This window comes from Passer montanus, unplaced genomic scaffold (genome assembly GCF_014805655.1).
Source record: "Passer montanus isolate IOZ18808 unplaced genomic scaffold, ASM1480565v1 scaffold7, whole genome shotgun sequence".
Classification (NCBI taxonomy): domain Eukaryota; kingdom Metazoa; phylum Chordata; class Aves; order Passeriformes; family Passeridae; genus Passer; species Passer montanus.
This window is the reverse complement of record NW_024372147.1, coordinates 7,559,291-7,582,158: the sequence shown is the minus strand read 5'-3', so window position 1 is coordinate 7,582,158 and position 22,868 is coordinate 7,559,291. Positions and strand designations below refer to the sequence as shown.

General features: G+C 34.8%; 1 protein-coding gene across 1 annotated transcript in view; it reads left to right on the top strand.

Annotated features, from left to right (window-relative positions):
- Positions 1 to 22,868, top strand: part of CNTLN (centlein) — a 177,768-nt gene that overhangs the window by 17,120 nt on the left and 137,780 nt on the right. Inside the window, exons 3-4 of the mRNA XM_039730006.1 lie at positions 5,525 to 5,532; positions 12,265 to 12,349. Coding sequence (XP_039585940.1) covers positions 5,525 to 5,532; positions 12,265 to 12,349 — 93 coding nt within the window. The remainder of the gene's footprint in view (positions 1 to 5,524; positions 5,533 to 12,264; positions 12,350 to 22,868) is intronic.

Below are 22,868 nucleotides of genomic sequence, written 5' to 3'. Positions count from 1 at the left end.
TAAAAATGAATTGAAAGTTTAATTGTTAAATTTCATCAAGGGTGCCTAGAATACATTGCAAATTTTCTCCTTTTTTTGGTGCAAGTTGAAGCATACTTTAAAATCTGTTCTCACTGAAATTGCTGTGCTGCAGTTCAATACTGTTTTAAAATTATAAATGTCTTGCTGTATTTTATTTTCCTATTAAAAGAGCAGGAGGAGGAAAATGACTGGTAATTTTCCAGTGTCATAAGCTGTTGGGTAGCAGTTATATATAAAGTATGTTTATCTCAATTCTTGAGGAAGTGAAAAGCTAGGTCTTGGTAATAGAAGAGGTAACTATCATAGGATCATAGAACATGCTGCATTGGAAGAGGTTGGAATCACTGAGTCCTACACCTTGCTCTGCACAGGGTACACCACGAATCACATTATGTGCCTGAGAGCATTGTCCAAATGCTTATTGGACTCTCCTAGGCTGGTGCTGTGACCACTTACCTGGGGATCCTGTTCCAGTGCCTCACCACCTGCTGGGGGAAGAACTTGTCCCTGACTGTAAGAGCTTCTTTCTCCATTAACACTGACAAGTAGGATCTTACTTCTGGAGCTTATTCCTCTGAGGATAGTAATGGTGGTGATTTATTCATGGTACTTACTATTATCTGATTCCTATAAATGTTAGTTAATTATCACAGTATGCACTTGATTGTTTTGGAATGCTAATATTTATTAATTCAGATTTTTTTTGTAGGCGAAAGATAAGGAGAATGTGAATGAGTTGGCTGTCAGAATTGAAACAATTATCTTAGGGTGTAATGAGTTCTCTTTTTTAAAACGAAAAAGGGAATCTTTCTAAAAAGAGAAAAAGAATGGATTTTAACTTTTTTAAACTGCATGCCAATTTTATTTGGGAAGCTTGTTATAGATTCATGAGTGGTCCTGGCTCCTTTGGGTTTCCATTGAGTGTTTTGAGCTTAGAAGGCATGTTTTGTTCACATCTTTCCTTCCTGAACTTCTTCTGTCATGTTCTTTCACTTGTGAAAATACAGTATTAACTTCTTTAGCTGGGAGGGCATTTCACAGAATCGTGGTATTGTTAGGGTAAAGAAGGGACCTTGGTAGATCATCTAGTGCAGGCCCTCTGCCAAGGCAGTCACCTAAAGCAGGTTATACAAGTATGTGTCTAGGTGGTTTTTGAATGTCTCCAGAAAGGGAGACTCCACAAACTTCCTGGGCAGTCTGTTCCAGTGCTCTGCCACCCTCAGTGTAAGAAGTTCTGCCTCATGTTGAAGCACCACTGAAAAGAGTCTGGCCCCATCCTCCTGACAGCCATCTTTGAGATATTTATAGGTATTGATGAGATCCGCTCTCTCGCACTATTTTTTATAGTGTTGTCCCCTGCTCTACCTTGCATAAAGCACTGAAAAATTTTGTGAAAAAATAGAGTGTGATCATGTAACTAGAGGTAATAATCTAAAGGATTCATATCCAGAGGAAGACAGTGATGATGTAAGGACATGCAGCTTTATCAAAGCAAGGGCGACTCACGATGTGTGTGAGGTAGAGAATGATGCATCTGAATCCATCATCAGAAGGCTAAAAAATTACTTTATTCTTCTATACTATATACATTGCATCTAAATTGAATCTGCCATGCATTCACTCTGCACACAACTGCACAGAACTACACTCATCTCTGATTCTCTCGTGACTGTCCGGTGACAGTCTCAACTCACACACACTTCTTGGCCCTAATAGGCCAAGGGAACAAAACATCCTCACTTTGGGTAAATAATCTCCATATTGTATTCCACTTCAGCACATCAAGAGAGATAAGGGTTATGTTTTTCTTCTTCTCTGCTTGTCTCATAATTCCACTCTGTTCAGAGGGCATGTGAATACCACACAACTTATTTTGAAGACAGCTGTTATTGGGGGTTCACATATGGTCTCCAGTGATGATATCAAGTAGCTGCTGGCTTTGTACTGGGACACTTAACTGCACAGAGTAATAACTTGGCTGTTTAGACAGTATACTATTCTTACTATTGTTTTCAGGTTTGATTTGGGAAATAATTTTAATATATGATGAAGACATGCACAAATTCATAGCATTCATTTATATTGAAATGCAAAATCATACTGGTTTGTTTCATAATAAAATTTGGTCATGTTTTTGTGAAGACATTGGTGGTAGAATTAATCTTCCTTCATAAAACATAAAAAAAAGGAGAGAACTGCTTAAAACATATAAATACAGTATTTAATATATGTAAACTTACTTTGCATGTATATAAGCATAATTATAGTGAAAAATATAAAAAACTTTATTGTCCTAACCACATTTTATAGATAGCTGAACAATATGGAAAATTGTAGTTCTTTTACCTGAAGGTTAAGAAGGCTGAAGCAAGTGTTCAGGCTTATTACTTTATGTTGCATATAAAAATAATCAGGATGTTAGAATGAATTGAAGCACAGAGATGTTAGAAAGCATATATTTAAATAATGGTCAACAAATGGATTATTAGGAGTTCTTGAATTGTGTGTCTACACATCTCTCTGCTTTGTCTATTATTTTTCATGTCGACAGATATTTTTATGCTTGATAGATGTCCCTTGCTTTAAATTGTTTTATGCTTTATTTAGAACAGAAGTTGGTAATTTTGTGTATTATCCTTATTGTTACAGTGAATATGGCCCTCTTATATACCACCTTGATGCACAAAAGCAGGATAATAAGCTGAAATTTTTTTGCACTGTTTAGAGGCTGGTGATTGCTATGTGAAACCCTGCCAACACACTTCTATTAATGTTCTGTCCAATTTTTTTTTTGCCCTCTACTCTTTAGAATTACACTAATGCTTTAGAACCTTTTTGAACTCAAGGCTATACATGTATATCACAGCTTTTCCATGCTTCTCTGAATTACGGAATTAAGAAAGAAGAAATTGCTTCCACAGCATCTTTTTAGGTGTTATCATTACTCCTGAGAATCCTGGAATAGGTGTGGATAAAACCCATTCAGTATATAGGAGTTTTATTAATCACAACTTTGAACTTCGGGGTTGCTTTGATTTGACAGATGGAGCAATAGTGTGTGTTTTTCTCTTTAATTGATGTAGCTTCATCTCTTTTGCCTGAGAATGGTCTAATTGCCATTTTGGAAATAGTTTCTAGCCCAGCTTTGCCCGTGAAACTTCTGCACAACCAAATTACAGCCCCATAAATTCTATCCTAACTTTTCCTGTTATTACTCTGCATAATGATTTCCTCCTCAGTAGCTTCAGTTTCATGACTGTACCTCTTCACACCCTCATCCTTTCAGAAAACTTTTTGTCTTACTCCCTACCTTATAGGAGTAAATAATATGGGGGGTTTTTTTATGCTCGTATCAGTTTATCTTAGTTCTAGTACATTGATAGCCTCTAGAGGGAATCTGCTATCTACCACTGCTGCTGTCCAGAAAATTACAGGACAATAGGTTTTCTGGCTTTGTTAATCTGGGAAAAATGCATGGGTCCAAAGAGTTTAAAAGATTGGATGATCAGATAACTGTTATAAACAAGATGATTTGTGAAGAATGTCACTTGGGAGGATCTGTGCTGCTTTTTTCTATATTATACAGAGTTTCAGATAAGCTGGAAATTGAAAATTTACACTAAAATCTAATAAAAAACATTTAAATCTTACAGATTTTTTTTCTGTCTCATCTATGTTAGGAACAACAGAAACCCAGTCATATTCAAATTCAGAACTTTTTCTATCTTACTCAGGCTTATGGTGAGATTCTGAGATAGAAACAAACAGAATGGGATGGGATGGATTTACACTTTTTTTTTTTTTTCTTGTGACATGGATACCACTAGTGTTTGCATAGCTTCATTTTTCGTGTGCTCTTTCCACCAGAAATTCCATGGACGATAAACTTCCATTCCCCACCAAATCTTTGAGACTCCCTGAGGTCATATAAGCCATATAAGTAATGGAGGCAGACAGAATCTAGAGAAAGCACAGGCATGTGTACCTTCCTAGATCATATATATTTATATAAAAAGAATCAAATGCTGTTCAGTATATTTCAGTCATTAAATTGATGAAAGAGACAGCTAGGCTTTCTTCACAAGATTACAGAAAGAATAGAAAGAGGCAGGACAAAATTTTCACTTAGAACCTTACAATTTACACCACAGGTGTGTGATGAAGAAAAGAAAATACATATTAGGAAGAATTGAGTGGGCAATACTAGCTTTACAGAAAGGTAATTTGTATTTGTAGCATTAGAAAATACCTTACAGTATCTTTCCAAACAAACCAGGAGAATATAAAAGATACAATTTGGGGGGCATAGGGGGAAATTACTACTACCTTGCTGTTATTTCTCTGTTATTTTCAAATGCTTTCATTGCCCCAAAATAGAAGTTCTCCTGCCCTAGAATTGTAAAAATATAGCCTGTACTTATTTAAGGTTATGCTGCTGATTCCTGTAATACACCAATGATATTATACTTTTCAGCAGTCTTTGCAGTTCTTGCTGGATAACTGTAACTGCATTCCCAATTTAATATTCAGATATAAACAAAAAATTATCTTTACTGTGCAAATGAGAAATACCTTTGGGATATGTAAAAGCCTCCAGGTATTTTAAACAAGCCATTTTAAAACGACTACTCATGTTAGTATACTTTTCAGCTACTTTAAATACTATTGATCTCAGTATTATGTAAAGAATATGCTATTTCTAGTTTGCTGCTTTTTGATAGATTGTTCTTTATGATTTTAAAAAAAATTGCTAGAAAATAGCTCATATTAAGGAAATGTATGTGTAAACTGAAATGGAGTTGGGTTCAGACAAGAGTATGAATGGTTTTGAAGTATTCTTGCAAACTTCAGAGCTCTGCTTTAAGACTCTTCTTTCTATAGTACAGGCAAGCTTGACGAGTCAACAGACTAATTTTCCAATAGGGCTTCTAGCTGACTCTTTTCCTTTCTTCTGGAAGGGGGATGTAGCAGGATCCATTAACAATCAAACTGTGGCAATGATATAAGACTTGGTAGATGTACATGGGGATTGTATTATGTGAGATGGTGTACTTTCTTTTGGCAAGCCTGCCTATGCAGAGGTTTTTCCACATCTAGATTTCAAGTGTGTTGTGTATTGCAGGTCTTAACAAAGGCAAAGGTTGGCTTTATCATTTCAGGCTACTCTTAAGAAACAGTGGCAACCTGAATGTAAGTGCCAGTGATTGAGAGTTTTTATTCTTGTTCTTCCTGAGGAGTTACATCTGTCTAAAGGTGAACAGATGGACAGAAATATGGCTGAAAAGCAAGAGATAAAAAATAACCCAAGAATTTTTGGAAAGGTAATTGCAGGAGCTTACACTGTGGTTTGCAGCATCCTGTGAATAGCAAATTGTGGAAAAAACATAAACAGGTTGACATAGATTCTTCACTGATCTGCTGATTTGCAGATTTACTGAAAATGGCGAGTACTTTTTATGTAAAAAGGATAAGTGAATATGTGCTGTATGGATGAACACTATAGGTGCCTAGGTTAATTGAAAAAATTAAAAATCTGTATCTCGCATCTTTTTGAAGGCATGGTAAACATTGTGTAGAAGCTTTCTTAAAACACCCTTTTACAAATTAACAGGAAACAAAATGGCAGGAGGACAATGATGTAAACAAGATGTAAGGTATTACCATTTTGTCACTCTGAATTTAAAATACAATGGACTGTCCAGTTACGATCACAATATAGTGGACAGAATAATAGAGCATAAGAGTACAACCTTTGTGGCTAAGGTCAAATAATTGTGATTTTCTATAGTTAATGAAAGTTTAATATCCTGTTTCATTAAAAATTCTCAGAACGTTGAACATAAGTCAACATTCCATGGAGAAGAAGGTATTATGCAGTTTGCATGTGTGCATATCTGCATATCGGAGCACAAAATATTGACATGATAATTGCAGTCAAGCCTGATTGAACAGTGGCCTCTGGGAATTCAGCTGGTGTTGTACCAACTGGATGGCTGCTCAGGACACAGTTTGAAATGCAAGGTGCAAGTTAGCACTTTATTCAGCACAGGCAGGCATCATTTAAAAATCCTTGGGGGAAACCCTGGTGATGTGCAGATGTTAAAGCAGTCTGTTCTGAAGTGCTGATATTTTGAACACTGTAAAAGACTTGTGTATTTTAGATGAAAAATGTTTGCAAAATTATTGGACAAAAATTTCACTATTTTTTGTACTATTTTAGTGCAAAAATACGTTTAGTATCTTATATATGTTGCTTAAAATAAGACATCATATGCTTAAAATGAGAGTCTTATTCCTTAATATATCATCTAATAAATTAAATCAATCAAGTTAGAACAAGAAAATTTATGTTGCTGTAATGATGCCTTTTCATTTTGACACATATCGTGCAATATAGAATTGGCTCTATAGATAATTTACTAAGGAAACAATTTCATTTAACATTTGTAATTAGATCTTAAATTATTTTTTAAAGAAAAATAGATATATACAATTTTTTATAGAAAGTAACTACTGTTAGAAAAGCAGTTAGAAAAGTGTAAAATGTGTGGTATTCATTAAAATTCTTTATTGCTCCATGCTCTTTTAAAAGTACGAATTATAAGTATTAAAAGAAAAAAGTAATTATGTCTATCAGTTGTAGTTCATGAAGTATAAGGATCTTCTAGAGCCTTAGATGAAATGAAACTCATGAGTAAGTGAAAATGATTTAGCTTTTTTTTTTTTAATCAGTTCTTAGTACATGGAAATACAGTGAGTTTTCTACTTGGAAGATTAAGGCATAGGCTCTGTCTCTACTGACCAATGACTGTGCAGTCACAGGGATGTGACTGTACACAGTAATTACAGTGTTGGTGTCATATTTACCATAACATTGACAGTCTGTGCTCTATAACTTTACTTTGCACATGGGTGATTAATTATCTATTTAATACAAACAGAGAATGTGCGAAGTATGGAAGTCTGTAAAATACTTGGAAGTTGGAGGGCAGGGAGATAAGGTAATCAAATGAAAGCTGCATCACACAAACTGATATTTTATAGCCTTTCTAGTTCTGCAGCTCTTTAGAATTAGTGAAATGTCTTTCAGAAGTCACAGTGTTTCTAGAAGCAGTTTATTATATTTAGAGATACTGTTAAAATGCAGCCTTTACCGTTTTACCACACTGTCCAAAGTTTGCAGTGTAGTCTTAACTTTCTGTTAAAACACCAAATTTGTAGATATGATTTTGATTATGTGATGTTTTGGGGGTTTTTTTGGATTTTGGTGGTTGGTTGTTTGTTTTTGTGGGGTTTATTTGTTGTTGTTGTATTTATTGTTTGTGGGGTTTGTTGGTTGGTTGGTTTTGTTTTATTGATTTGTTTCGGCTTTTTTAATTCAGTGATTTGTAAAACTGATAGGATATATTCCTTGAAACATGTAAACAGCAAATTCAATTTATTAATTAAATTTACTTTCATTTAATTGATGTAAATGTGACATAATTATAGACAACTCTGAGTTACTTTTTCTTGACAAATGGTTAAGTGCTTGTTTGATTAAGACCTGTGGTACAGTACAAGATACCTCTTTGCTTGCACTGCTTTTATTGAAGATTTTAGAAAGGATGTTGTTTAAAAACTTGAACAGACTTCTGGTTTTTTAAATATAAAGGTTTTTGCTGTTTTTATATCACATTCATGGATAAATATTTTCTCAAAGTCTAATGTTTCATCTTTGGCAAGCCATTAAAATGGTGCCAAACATCAAGAACGTTGTCTTGTTCTATAATTGAGTAGAGTGTAATACAGGAAGAAAATCATAATGTCAAGTTTAAGAATATTTTATCAGTTTCTTTATTTTTGTGGGAAGCTGAATATTGATAATCTTGGTAGCTAAATGCATCTGTGTTAAACATTTAAAATAGGTAGTACTCATGGGAAAACTGATTGGAGCTTAGAACTTGTACAAATTGACAGCCTCTCTTCACTCCATTTTTCATCCTAAAGAAGTCTGCAAATATTCTTAGCTCACATCATTATTGCTCATCAGTGATTCTAATTAGCTAAACAGGAATTTGTCTCAGTCATTGATCATCATCAGCTTCCTGACAGTGCCTGAATTTTTCCCCCCATATTCCATTCCTTTTTTAAAAATACATTTTAATACATTTTAATACAAAATAGCCCAATGAATGAAGTTGTTCAAAGACTTTTTTTTCTGAATATTTGTTACCCTTTTAAAAGAAGAAGAGATGATGAATGCAATTCCTATCAAGTCCCATTTTATTGTGTGACAGCAGATCCAAATATGATATATAAGTTCCAGTCTGAAATACTGCCTTGAGTGTCTTTGGAGAGCTATGGGAAAATGTCCTATGCCATTAGGAGAAACTGCTGATAAAGTTGCATTTGAGGTTGCAGTATATACTTTAGGCTTCGAACAACTTCCATTGTGTACTTAACTTCAAATAATTTAAACTTTTTTTTTTTAATCTATGGGTGGTTACATGTTAAACTGTTTTTGGGGGCCTTAGCAAGCATGTGGTATCTAGAGAACTTGAAAGAAAACATTGTAAGGACAGAATATATTAAATATATTTAAACTTTCACCACTCTTTATGATGATGATAGATCTGTGTTTATAAACCCAATGTTCTTTGACATCTTTGTTTGAAGGACTGTTTTACCAAGCATTGGATAGGTGGAAAATGCTGCATTTAACTAGAAACGTGCTGTGAACTGTTGGCTAGGATGTAGCTCTGTTACAGTCATATTTTTTGCTTTAACAGTGATCTGTTTCTTTCTTTTGCTCTCCAGTCACAGACTTTATTCTCTGAACCCATGTTTTGAAACCATGTCCTAAAGTCAGAGGGCTCAATAGATTCTTAACTACCAATAATAAATCAGAATTAGCTGTGCATACTGCTTTTCACAGCTGTTTGTTCTTTTACCTGGCTCTTGGTTCACTTATTCACCTCCTTTGTTTTCTCCTTAAAATAAATTTAAAAAAATCAACCACTCACAACTGTAAAGTTCCTTAGGGAAACTTATCTAATTTACCAGATTTTCAGATCATTTAATGCATTAGAGAACAAGTTTAATAATAATTTTCAAGTGATGATTGCATAGTTCTGTTAGGATGCTATCTGATTATACTGTTTTTGTGTCTTGATTGAGTCTCCATTTATGAAAGTTTGACTTTGAGAGAGGAGATGGTGGTTAGAGTTGGGACGATGATGGCTTATCGTGGGTGGTAGATTTAGGGTCAGGATACTTCTGATGGCTGGATACATTGTTATTCAGTATTTCATGCAGCTTGTGTGTGGTTAATGCTATGTTCTTTCTGTGTCTGCACCTGACTCTTCCAAGTACTTTGTAGTAATGACCTACTTTCCTTTTTGTCTTCTACAGCTCTTAAGATTTTGGATCAGCTAGTGTGTGTCAAATCTTAAGTTGTCTAGCTGTAATTAAAACCTGAGGAAACTTTGAATATTACACTTCTTACAGTTTAGATCAATATAGGTCTGTCACTTCCTCAGGTAGATTATGGTGTAGCATGCTTATGGGAGAGTGACAACCTTCCTCCCCAGATAATTTGGGTTTGATTACTGCAACTGTTGCCTTTGAGAAAGGGTAATTGTTAATAGCCATTTAGGATCCCACAGCAAAATAATGTAATATGAAGAAACATTAATATTTTTATATTGGAACAGTTTTTGTTTCATTTAAGTTGTACCTATATAAATAGGTACAACTATACTTACCAGAAAGTCTTTTACCAATATTTTTATATTGGAACAGTTTTTGTTTCATTTAAGTTGTACCTATTTATATACTTACCAGAAAGTCTTTTACTGTTTTTTAAAACATGGCTGAGAGTGTGACTTCTATAAGCTAGATATGTATTACAGGCAAGGTAAATGGGTTTCATAACCTGTCATGCTTTGAAACCTGTTTGTTGTTTAGGCCCTGGTGCTTTTTTTTTTAAAGGCCATCACAGTGTAACTTTTGGAATGCATTAAATAATTTCATATTTGCATGAATTTCTGTAGTCACAGTCTACTTGAGTTACATTCTTGTAGGTTTTCAAAGATAAACTGTGACAGCTACAGGTGGTCTGTTACCTGCACAAACAATTCGGCCTTGTTTTCAAAGATAAACTGTGACAGCTACAGGTGGTCTGTTACCTGCACAAACGATTCGGCAGACACTTAACTCGAGAAGCTGGCTTGTTAGTTCATTGAAGTAAACAAGTCTGCAAGTGTGAAAGTGATTGGCTGAATTCAGGCTCAAGCAAGGGCCCCCAACCAATTCCTTGAACCAAGGATGCGCCCACATCATTGGCCAGTGAACTGGGCAGAATTGAAACCTTTGTTGGTGGACTCTGTATGAGTGGGAAATTTGAAGTCCCTATAAAAGGGGCTGCCCTTCAGTAAACACTGGCTGTTGCTGCATGAATATGGAATTTCATATCGCTTGTCTGTCTCCAAAACTGCAACAATAAACTATGAAAAACTGTCCGTACTTCTTATGACTTCCTAGCAACCTATCATGCAATGGCTTGATTGCAGGTGATGAGATGCTTTAAGGTCAGTATCTGATGTTCATTTTTTTGTTAAGTTTCTGTCTCTCACTTAAAATGTTAAATACATTTCAGATATGAAATGTCTTTTGGAATACTTGTTGAATATTAATCATCTGATTTCACAGCACGGAGTTATTTTTTTTACAAAGTAGATTTTTTTTTTAATGCAATACAACTGACTAAGACCGCTTCCCATGTATCTTTATTTTTCCTAAGCTAAATGTAGCTTAAATGCATACCTTTTCAGATAGGTTTTTCTTAGTTTTCTTCAAGTCCTACAGCATATCCTTGCTGTATTTTAGAAATAGGAGAGACGTATTTAGAGTTACGATGCCTTGAGACCTGAGTTTCCAAAATCCTCACTTCAAATTCCATACCATTTTTCTTTAGTTTTTTGTTTACTGAAGATTGGATTAGATATTTTAGCAGTCATAAAACTTTATTAAAAACCACCACGTTATTGGATGATCTATTATGTCAGTGTAGTTTAGTTTTTAAAATCTCTCTTAGCATTAGACTATACAGTAAGACCTAATAGTGGAGAAAAATAATCCTTCATGTATGTACTATCCTTATTGGTCACTGTTACAGAATGCTTTGGCAGATTAAACCCTTTGTGTACAGCTGCATATTTTCATCCACTTTAGACAGATTTGCAGACTTATGTGTATTAGTGTTTCATTCCCTTCCAGCTCTGACATATTCCTTATGTGGTAGAGGAAGAGTTGCTCAAGTAGGATTTTCTAGCTTCCATAGGTGGCTGATACCAGCCCTGATAAAAGTTTTGACTGTATTGTGAGACTAGAGATAATCTTAATGAGTTTCTGCTTCTGTCACCTGTGGTGCTGGGATTGCCTGAAATTTTTGGATATTTTTAGGGAATATATATTTCTCAGCCCTTTAGTCGCATGTATGATAAGAATTCTTGTGCTAAGGAATATGAATATCCTTATTGTTGCAACATTTGTTTTCTTTCTGCCTAAAATGGAAGCCAGCAAGGCCATCATTATTTAAACTCAGTTAAGAAATAAGATAGTAATGAGATGAGATACTTTGTTAAACAAAGCAAAGTGTTGCAGAGGTGATAATAGATGTGCACTTATTAACCATGTAGTGTGGCTCAGCTCATCCCCCTTACTCAAGCTTCTGAGTCTTTTTTTTTCTTTCTGCTGGTATAAGTTACACATTCTGTCCCCCTGGAATATAGTAAAATAATTATCCAAATTATATAATAATTTTTAATAATTATCCATAATTATGTTCAAAAGTGTTGTTTCAGACATAAAAATGCAATGTAACTGAGATAAGGGCTTCACAAACTGAAGTAGCTTGCTGATTCTACATTGCAAAGAAGGGGCAAAAGCATTTTGCTCACTCTGTGTTGAAATACACTTTCTGCGTTTGGGAAAGAAAAGAGGCAGATAATTTCGGCTGTTTTAAAAATATTAAGACCTCTTCTTTTTGTTTCTTTTTGAACAAAGCTATGTTAGATGTTTACAGATGTAATTTGCTGTCACTTGCCATATGCTCCCTGATTAATTCAGCTGGGCCTGTCAGCTTCAGATAATTTAATTTTCTGTGCTTTAAAATGACATTCATTATCAGGACATGAAAAATTCAAATGATTAACTGCAAATTATGACTAATAAATTTTCTATTTTTTTGTTTGTTTCCAGAGAAAAACGGAAAGCTGAAGTCAAGGACAGAAGCATTTTAAAGGTTTTGCAAGACAAAGACAGCGAAATAGAATCTTTAGAACAGGTTTGTATTATCTTTAAATAGAGCAGTTAAGAAAACTTGTCATTGACAACATATTTATGTTTGTCAAAATGAGAGAATAGTTTGGTATTGTGTCTTAAGAAAAAAAATTTAAGTCATTCAAAGATTATAAATTTCTGATTAAGTATTTTGTAAACTCTTCTGTGTTGTTCATACAGTTGATCTGTTACCTGAAAAGTTCATATCATTTTCGATTAAACTTTTTCTGAGAAATCTTGTCAGTTCATTGCCTTAGATCCAAGATGACTTGGATCTAAGTTTAGAAAGGTGTTGTGGTTTGTAATGTGCCCATGCACATTTTGGTAACATTTGCCATCCTGACAAGTACAAAATAATTAACCTTCTGCCTGACAGGCAAAACCACTGAACTGGTGGTGTTTCTTATTTTATTTATTTTTTAATCTATTAATATTTAAACAAATATATAGAAAGCATACATATGTAATATATTATATGAAGTATAATAGGTATGTTATATTTTATTATGTAATTGTTTATTATAGACTATATAATGTATATATAGTAGATTCTGTATCCCATATATAATCTGTGTTATATACTTTATATATTATAGAATTATATCCAATATTTAATATATTAGATGTAATATTATGTATTACATTGCATATAATATGTAGATCTATGAAAGATGTAATTATATATAAAATAGTAAATAAAATTAAAATACTATTTATTATTGAATAAACTTTAATTTGTATTACAGCAGTGGCTGAAGTTTCAGTGTAGTGTCTCATGGCTGTAGGTGTGATGTGTAATGTGTTTGGTGCGTCCACACACATTATGTTTAGAAACCAGCAATGTATGATTTCTTGTCCTATCCTTACTTGAAAGGTAAAGAAGACCTGTGAAGACCTTTATAGGAATATGTATGCAGTACTGTGCTTTCAAGAAGGCTGCCTGCTGTGGCAGTGTCTGAACCTGGATGATGTGCATTCTCCCTGAGGTTGCTCTCTGTGGTTTCAGATCAATTTCAGAAGCTGAAGCTCTAAATGATCAGAAATCTGAAATTGATGGTGTAATGAATTTACATCATCCATGTGGAAATGGAGAGAGACTGGTAAATGCAACTAAAACCATGGAAATCTGGCAGCCAAGAAAGAAGAGTTCTCATCAACAGGATAGTGAAACTCTGGATATCCATACAAACTTGGGCATGAGAGGCTGGAGAGTACCCCAGAGAAAATACAGGGATCCTTGGTCATAGAAGGTTGAATGTGAGTCAGAAGTGCCCTGGCAGCCAGGAGGGCCAGCCCTGTAGGGTGCACCAGGCCCAGCATCGCCAGCCGGGCAAGGGAGGGGATTGTCCTGCTCTGCTCTGAGCTGGGGCAGCCTCACCTTGAGTGCTGGGGGCAGTTTTGACCGTCATTACCACAGTAATGATGGTGGTGAAGGGCCTTGAGGAAGCCCCCTTGAGGGGAAGACAGGAGTTACGGAGGTTACTTGGGTTGTTCAGCTTTCTGAGGAGGAGAGTCAGGGGAGATCTCACTGTGGTTTAAACTTCATTATTAGGGGAAGAGGCGAGGCAGCACTGATCTCTTCCCTCTGGTGACCAGGTCCCAAGGGATTGATTTGGAGATGTCAGGGTAAGTTTGGGTTGGATATTAGGAAAAGTTTCTTCACCCTGAGGATGGTTGGGCAGTGGAACAGGCTCCACTGGAAGTGGCCATTTTGCACTAAGCTTGCTAGAGTTCAAGAAGCATTGATTAGGAAAACTTTCTTCACCCTGAGGATGGTTGGGCAGTGGAACAGACTCCACTGGAAGTGGCCATTGCACTAAGATTGCTAGAGTTCAAGAAGCATTGGGACAATGCTCTCAGGCACATGGTGTGATTCTGGAGGTTTTCATGTACAGGACCAGGAGTGGGACTTGATGGTTCTTGTGGGTTGCTTCCAAATTAGGATATTCTGTGATTCAGTGATTCTAACAGATGAGGAGAACAGAAGTTGTTTTGATGATCATCACAACTCTAATGCAGCCCTTACAATTAGCTTCCCTTAGAGTATCATTGACTTGGGGGAACAGGTTTTGAAGGGCACCAGATGGTGCCAGTGCTGTGTATGGAAGCAGTGTACAGAGGTTGATGTCATGCTGACCTTCTTGCCTCATCCGTTGGCTGGGATGCTGTAGGATTGAATCAAGAGAGGGATTGCTTCCTGAGTGCAAGGTTTTAGTGATTTGGTATCAAAGAATGGAGCTGGCTCAAAAAGTGATGTAGTGTACTTATTTATTTTGTTTTACTGAATGTGCTCCTTCTTCGTTCATCTAAGGAAGAAAATATACTATTTATGTAATTAACATGCAAATAGGTTGTTTGTGAAAATGTGTATTTTGACAGTCATGGTAATGAATGTTCTCTTCTGTAAAGTACAAACAGGAAGACTTGAAGGCTGTGTATTTCAGTCTACTAATTTTTTACATCTAGGAAGTTGAGATTAGCCAGTCATGTCTTCTGTTGTTTTTCTCTTCACCTTCCTGCATCACAAAGAGATACCAAGTTGCAACAAGATAGTTTGTAGTAGGGTTTATTGTCTAGGAATTTCTGAGTGGCCACCAAAAAGCTGATTGTGTAAATCAATGGTAAGTAAGGAAAAAAAGAAAAATCAATGGGCAATCTCATTATTTGACATAGATGTAAGCTTCTGTTGCTTCTAGAAATAACAACAAAACTGTATAAGGAGAACATGAGATTGTATTTCTTGTCTTGTATTAGTCTTGCTTAGACTTTATCCTGACATGTCTAAAAGGACATAAAAATTTCTGTAACTATGAGAGCATATTCTCCACAGTCTAGAAGAGATACATCCATATAGTTAGCTCATACTGAAAGCTAAATAAGCTTAATTCATAAAGAGATATTTCGAGAATTATAAAGGTTTGTGTTTTAATGGCTATTACTGGAAATCAAGTAAAATAATAAATTTGGAAACTATGATTCAGAAGTAATATGGTCTTTAATCACATTTTTATAACCTAACAATGAAGAAAAGTGCTCAGATACTCATGAAAATGGGACTTGGGGATAAAAGTCTAAATCATAATTTTTTCAAAGCTTCTGCTGTCCAATATCTTTGGACTTCAGTATATTTGTTTAACTTCTGTTTGCTTAGTACAACTTCATGTTTTCACTGCTCCTAAATTATGGTGTTGTAATCTACAGTTTTATATACATGAATAAGACCTTTTTATTCATGAGTTTATTCCAAAGCTTTATATTGTGTTAAACATTTAAAATATGATTTAGTGTGGAACATTTCAAGATGTACCACTCAAATATTCAAATAAGTTTGTTAAAGCACTTAAGATTATTCTTGTCTATTATTGCACGTAAATGCAGCACAGAATGTAGTGTATTTGAGTTTTCCATTCTTTTCCCTTCTTGCCTTCTTTTTTTATTTTTTTTTTAATTGGTGTATTTGTAACTTTTGGTCCTGATAGTCACAACTGGGCCTCATTTGGCATATAGATATATTTATTGTAAATGCTGTGTGGTAAAAATCTTATTCCTTTGAGGTTAGTGTCTTGATTGCTATACTGATTTTTTTAATAGTTATTTTTGTTTTATGCAGTGTTGCAAAACTCTCTTCTTAGCAGTTATATATCCATTACGTACATGCATCACTTCTCTGTTTCAATGGAAAGAATTTCTCACTGCTATGTTTAAGTGGCTAGGATGCTTAGAATTTTACTTCTTCTGAAGTCTGATACTTTGCTGCAGAAATATTTTCATTGGTTTTTTTTATTTGGAAACACTTTAAACATGTTTAATTTATAATAATTGCATGTATCTTAAGTAGATCGCTGATGCTGTTTTTTTCCTTAAAAAGTAAGGTGAGGTTTTTTTGGGGAATATGTGAAATTTTTAAATTCAAGCAATTAGTTTAGCAGATAATGTTGGAGCAGGGAACAGTCTTCTGCCATTCACACAACAGATAAATTAAAATATCTTAACCTGTTTTCTTTAGAAGATGGCATTAAAGACGTGTAAAAATAGCAGTAAACCTTTTCTTATAACATTGTTAATTAATTAGCTTTCAATTTTGATCTGGAGGAACTAAAGCTAATCTTTTTGTCCTAGACCTTGTAACGTTTCAAAACCTTATCAACTGATTATACTCTAGAGGGGTTAAAATAGTACTGGCTTGCCTCATTATCTGCTCTTGAAAATCTTCAGCTTGCTGTGCAAATCTATATTAAAGCCCCTTTAATGGGTCCAATTGAAAGAAGCATAATTCTACCTTCAAGCATTAATTAATATTGAAAAATTCTTCTTAACTTTTGTACCTTCACCTGATTATATTTTTCTTTGTAATAAAATACTTCTATGAATTAGAACAAATGTATACAGACATTATTACGATCTAAATACTTTATTTTCAGTAGCATGTAAGCTTAATTATTCCTGGGTAATGGGGGACATGAGCATAATTTTGGTAATAAGGAGTTCAGATGAATGTCTCAGTGTTGAGATTATGTGAATTTTATAAACTCTTTGCAAAAAAAAAAGTTTGTCCAGTGAATAAGATTTCTATATACTGCAGACAAAGCATGTTGAACGGGACGCTAACAAAATTTTTTTTCTTTAAAGAACAAGTGAATCAGGTTTTGCATTGGAAAAGGGATCAACCTTCAGTGGTGAAACCTGTTTTATGTAGCATCTTTGAACTGCATCAGTGAATTATCATGTCTTTTTGCCTTTCTGTTTGACATCTTCTTGTTAGTTTTTCTTATAAAATTAAGGGAAGGAAACCTTGTTAAGGAGCTGATATCAGTGAGAAACATGGGAAGAAAAATATACGAACAGTTGAAAATAACTGATTTTGGTGTATCGATAGAATGCTATCTGAGGTAGGTAGTATAATATGGCTGATAGCTGTGGGCTTTTTTGACTGATGAAATTAATAACCTCTGAATTACAGTGTATACCTTTACAGTGTATTAATATTTTTGTATGCATTCCCAGTAGGAAGGCTTTTTCTACCAGTTGAAAATGTGTTTCTGTGAGGTAGCTTCCTCCATTCTGAGGAAATAGTTTTTAAACTTAACTTTTTCCTACTTAGTTCTGCGGAAAAGAAGCTGTATTGGGTGTATATAGTTGTGCTGTACATCTGTGCCTTATCTCTTCAATAATTCATATGCATAGCCATGTCTGAAGATGGCTGAAGCTTCTGCATCTTTATTACTCAGCCTTCATATTTTTAGTGGTTTTTCTACAGAGATGGTAGCTGCACTTGGATTAGACAGAAAAATGAAAAGGAACTAAAAAAATGTGATGTCTTTTGTCCTCTGCCCAGTAAACTAGTTTTCAATGCATGATTTCTTGACTATTGAGCAGAGCTCAGTAGTCAAACCTGGAAAGAAGAGGGAGGTTATGTTCATGATCTCATTCATCCTCTTGTCAGCTAGTGTCTAGTTGGGAAATTTTTTTTCCAGCACAGAATAGTTATGTAGCCAATGAGAGTCAAAGCAGGGTAGCCTTATATCTGAGCTAAAAATGGTTTCTATAGCCAATGGAATCTGCTTTTACTGTATAAGATATTAACTTCTTTACTGTTTTTAGTGTATTAGTTGGTCATTGTAGTGACTTTTTTTTTAAAATTTTTAGTTCTAAAGTCAGTATGGTTTTAAGATGGTTGGATTTTATTCCCTGTTTAAGGACATTTGGTAAGGAAGTTTCCATATGTTGTGGCTTCTTACTTGCATACAGGCAGATTTCCTGAAAGTCAAGAAAATGGTTATACTTCAAGGATCAAGTAGAAGAAAGAAGCAGGCAGTGTCCTGTAAGATTAGATTCTGGCCTTGTGAATCTGCTAACAACACTTTGGAAAGAGCTTGTCAGAAGAGGTGATCATAGCAACAGCTGTTCTTTGTTTACTACACCTGATCTGGCGGCATTGATGTAAAGGAGTGTAATGAAGTACTGCTATGTCAGGCAATGATGCTGGTAGGGATCAATTCCTGCAGATCTCAGGTTGTCATGTGCTCTTCCACAAAACTAACTCACTTTGAGGACCTTGTATAAGCCTTGTATAACTCCTTTGAGGCCCTTGTATATGCTGGAGAGGAAAACATAGAAAAAAAAATTAAGCCTGGTTCCATCAATATCGTGCACTTCAATGAAGATAAGAGAAAAGCTCACTTAGCAGGATATTGGTTTTGATTTGAAATTAGTAGAGAGAATAGAGGATAGAAAGATAATTTGGATTTTCTGTTTTCTGACCTAGAAGGTTGTGCTGCTGCTGTTTCAAAGTAGAGCTGCTAAGGAGAGAGGAAAGAGGCAGAGACTACTTTTTTTAGGCAGTGTTGCTGTACAGCACTGTGTTATGGCTTGTATAGAAAATCTGATCTGTCCTGGTGCAGAGAATCACTAGCTGTGGCAAGACTGTTAGATTATATTGTCAGTATTTGCAGTTTTTCGGAGAGTTCAGCAGAGTAAAATTGACAGTCCATTTCAAAGTGTAGCAGACACATTTCTGCAATACATGTTATACTGCTTGGTATTGATGCTGAATTTATTATGGAGCTACAGGTTTTCTATTTTGACAAAATGCTGTCTCATTTACAAATTAGAGGTGTGTTTTTGCAAAAAAATGCCTCTAAATATTTCCCCTTCTCAGGGCAAGGAGCTTCTGTGTTCCGTGTTTCAGAGACAGAAAACCTATTGTGGAAAACCACATGTGCCAGAAATGGTGTTTGACTTCCTTGTTGGTGCAAAAATGCAGCTGCTGGCAGTGCTTGCTTGCATTATACCTGTGCAAAAGAAGGAACTGAGCGAAAGGGATACAAAGGGTCATAAGATATTGAGGAAAATATTAGTTAAGCTTTGTTTTAGTGAATGAGAGAAGGAGCGTACTGCAGTGGAGTGCTAAGGACCAGCATGGGTGAAAAGGAGGTGGTGCACATCAAAAAAATAGTTTTCTCAGTGCTGTGACCTACTCAGTAGGTTGCTGGTAAGAGATGGTTCCGTTGCTGCTAGTGAAAGTGTGATGCTAGAGTTGCATACAGCCACAGTTTATTTCCACCACATGTTCAGGTACTGAAAAATTCTCTCAGGTGTTTCAATTAAGATAGCAAACTTTGCTGAGATACCAAATTAATCACACCAGAGAAGTACAAAGATGGCAGTAGGGAACATAGGTGTTTATAATAGATTATGCTGTTTTACCCTTCCATAATCTATGGGTCAGGTGAGAATTCAGGAGCAACGCTGCCTAATAGTAGAGAAGTAAGTATGTATTAACCACCTGCAGGATGAATTCAGCTGCTCATATTTCTGGTTTGCTTCTCTGTAGAACCACTTTACTTGATCCTCTTAAAAATGTTTTAAAGAATCTTGATTTTCTTTTCTACTGCAAAACAGACCTGTCCTTTTCCATTAGCACATATATGGTATGAAAACACATTTTAATTGACAGTTTATAAGAATGTTTTTCCTTGTATTCCTCTAAGTTACCATGTTGTATTTCATGTCTAATATTGATAGAAATAGGCATTCAGAATTTGTCATTCATTTTGGGAATGGATTTATAGATACCTGCTTGCAGGTTAATACTTCTTTTTCTCAGAAACCATTTTTTCAGATTGGTTTATCTCAGGGAATCCTGGATAGCATGGGATTGGTCAGGGAAGAACAAACTTTGGTGGTATGAAAATCAACTGAACTCCCACACTTCAATTACTGTCTATTTGTGGTTGCTTTTTTAGTTTGTTTAAGATTGTTCTCGCAGAAGGTTAGGAATGAAAAGTAATAAGAGTGAAAAATGGGATATGCACTCAAAATACTGTTACATGTGTTACATTTAAATGTAGTATATGTCTGTTGCTATTTTTCATTGGCTTTTTTCATTCTTGTTGAGAGTCAAGTTCTAAGTTGAATATTTAGCTGCAAATACGGATATGCTTTAGAATCTTATGTACAGTAGAATCAGGTAGCACTGTTGGTGTTTTACTTTTAGAGAGGTATGGATTTAAAAGTAACTCATATATTGTATCATAACTAGCTGTTGTCAGACTCCAAAAGGACACTGTACAGACTGCAGAATGCAGCTGGTGACACTCACCTTTTTGTGAATTATTTGCCTTGTACTTCTGTTTATCCTATGTCTGAAAATAATTTAAGAATCTAATATAGATTAGATCTAGATCTATCTAATCTAGAAGTCATGAGATGAAAGTAAGTGAATTGCTTTTGTTAGGTGTTTTTTTCCTTTTTTTTCTTTATTTTGGGGGACTGTATGAAAATATAACTAGCAGTGCTTTTTGTTAAACATGCATATAGATGTTCAAGAACCACGAGGATTAATAAAGTTGAAAAAAATATAGAGAAAAATTTAAGAAAGCTTAATCAAGGGAAGGTATAAAATGTTACTGGAGCATTTTTAGTGGTGTATACTTATTGTTAAATTCCTGCTAGAAATGAAAACAGGAGTTGGATGGAGAGGAGTAGTTGAAAGAGTGATAAGTCAACCTCAACTACCTAGTGAAAGAAAAGAGATGATGAAAGGGAGAAAATATGTCACAAAATGTTGAAGTAGCAATTCTGAGAAGAAGAACTTGAAAATAAATTATATTTCCACATTTAATTTTAAATAAAATAATTTAATTACTAAATTAATTTTGTTTCTGTAGAAGATATAAAGATTGCCTCAAATAATGTCAGTATTTTCAGTACTTCAATTTTTCATCAATTTATGTTAATTTTAACTTTTTTCCATGCGGTATATTGGAAGTGGACTACTGTACAGTGAAAGTGGATCTTTCTGATAAAGAATGTGATGAAGAAAGCACAGAATTCAATATTTATTTGTTTCCGTTATCCTTTTTGATAGTAGAAATCAAATGCATGCCCCTTTTTTGCATTCATAGATGGACTCCTATATTGTGGTGCATAGATTTGTATTTTTTCATTAAGTGCTTCAGCACCCAGTGTGTTGTTGCATTTCCATATTAGCAGCAACATTGAAGGATGTGTCAGTTTTGTGTTTCTCTTAGATTATTTTTACTCCAGTTTGAGTTAATTTCTTCACATGAAATAAAACCCACTCTTGCTTACATTTCACAAGCCTGTATAGAGGCAGCTGTGCAATACTGATTTAGTAGTGCAGTCTGATTGATTTCAAATTAGGGATTGTTTTTTCCAACTTTTTTTATAAAAATTTGGAAAACACAGCAATAATAACATGTACAGCTTTTGTTATGTAGTTCTTTTCACATGCTTTTTATTTATTTTATTTAAATATTTCACTAAAGACTGGAATTTTAATGATGATATCTGTAATATCAAACAGTACATAACTTCTAGTAGTTGTAGCCTAATTCACTTTTTTTTTTTTTGGGAATCAGACTCCTAGCATTAAGAAGTTGCTTTTGTTGCCACTTTCGCTGTCTCCATACAGTACTGTACTGTCTAAATTCACCATGGGTATAAACAAGGTTGTGTTTATTCACATGAAATATGGACAGATAATTTTAACATCCTAGTGACATGAAAAGATTGATGTGTTCAGTGCTAAGACAAGAAAGAGCTATTGTCACCTTTTGGTTTTAATCTGTTGTTTTCATAGCAGATTTTTTCAGTTTGACTTGGTATGTGATTTTGCTTCCTCTTTAGATTACTATGAAGATGTATAAAAAAGAAATAGTATTTGCCAGTAAACAATGTATTATGGAAGGGGGAAAAAATGTGTATTGTGCTGTAAGTAAAGAGATGCCATGGGAAAGGATGAAAATGAATTTGGGAATGACAGTCCTCTGAGACATCAAAAGGTCTGCTCCCGGGGTCACAGTGTTTCTTTCTATGTACTGTTGCCTGGAGCACTCTGGGATCCAGCAGTATACAGGGGATACTCTTTGATACTTCCCAGAATCAAAGAAGGGTAAAATCAGTTTCTTTTGGTTTTCACTGGAGCAAATTCACTTTAGAATAGTTTTCTTTCTTGAAAGTTTGTTGAAGTGTTGTTTAGATGCCTTAGTTACATGATGTTACATGTTTTTTTATGGTTCTTGACCACCAAATGTCAAACATTGCTTTTGCCCTGTTGTATTCAAATAAATATGACTGAGTCAACTCAAAGTGTAAATTGAGATTGTTCTTGTGTAGTGTCAGACTGTCTCTGTAGTATCTAGACCAATATCAGTAGATACTATGGGAATAGATTAATTCCTGATGGGTGTTTTACCTAGTGAAATCTGTCAAAATAACCTCATGTAGGAGATCGCGCTGTGTGTTGATCATGTATGGTGTTTTCCCCCGCTGTTTCACTTGCCTACAAGAATAGGGTGATCTTTTAGGAACACTGTTTGTGTTCTCTGCAATAAGAAATCATTCTTTATTCTCCTGCTATATGAAGTAATATATAGGTTGAGGAAGCAAAGCACAAAAAGAGCTGCATAGGAAAGGGCAGATGATAATTTACTTGGTTGTCTATATCTTAGAAATTCCTTTATATGACTCTTATTTCTATCCAGTCATGGCTCCTGATA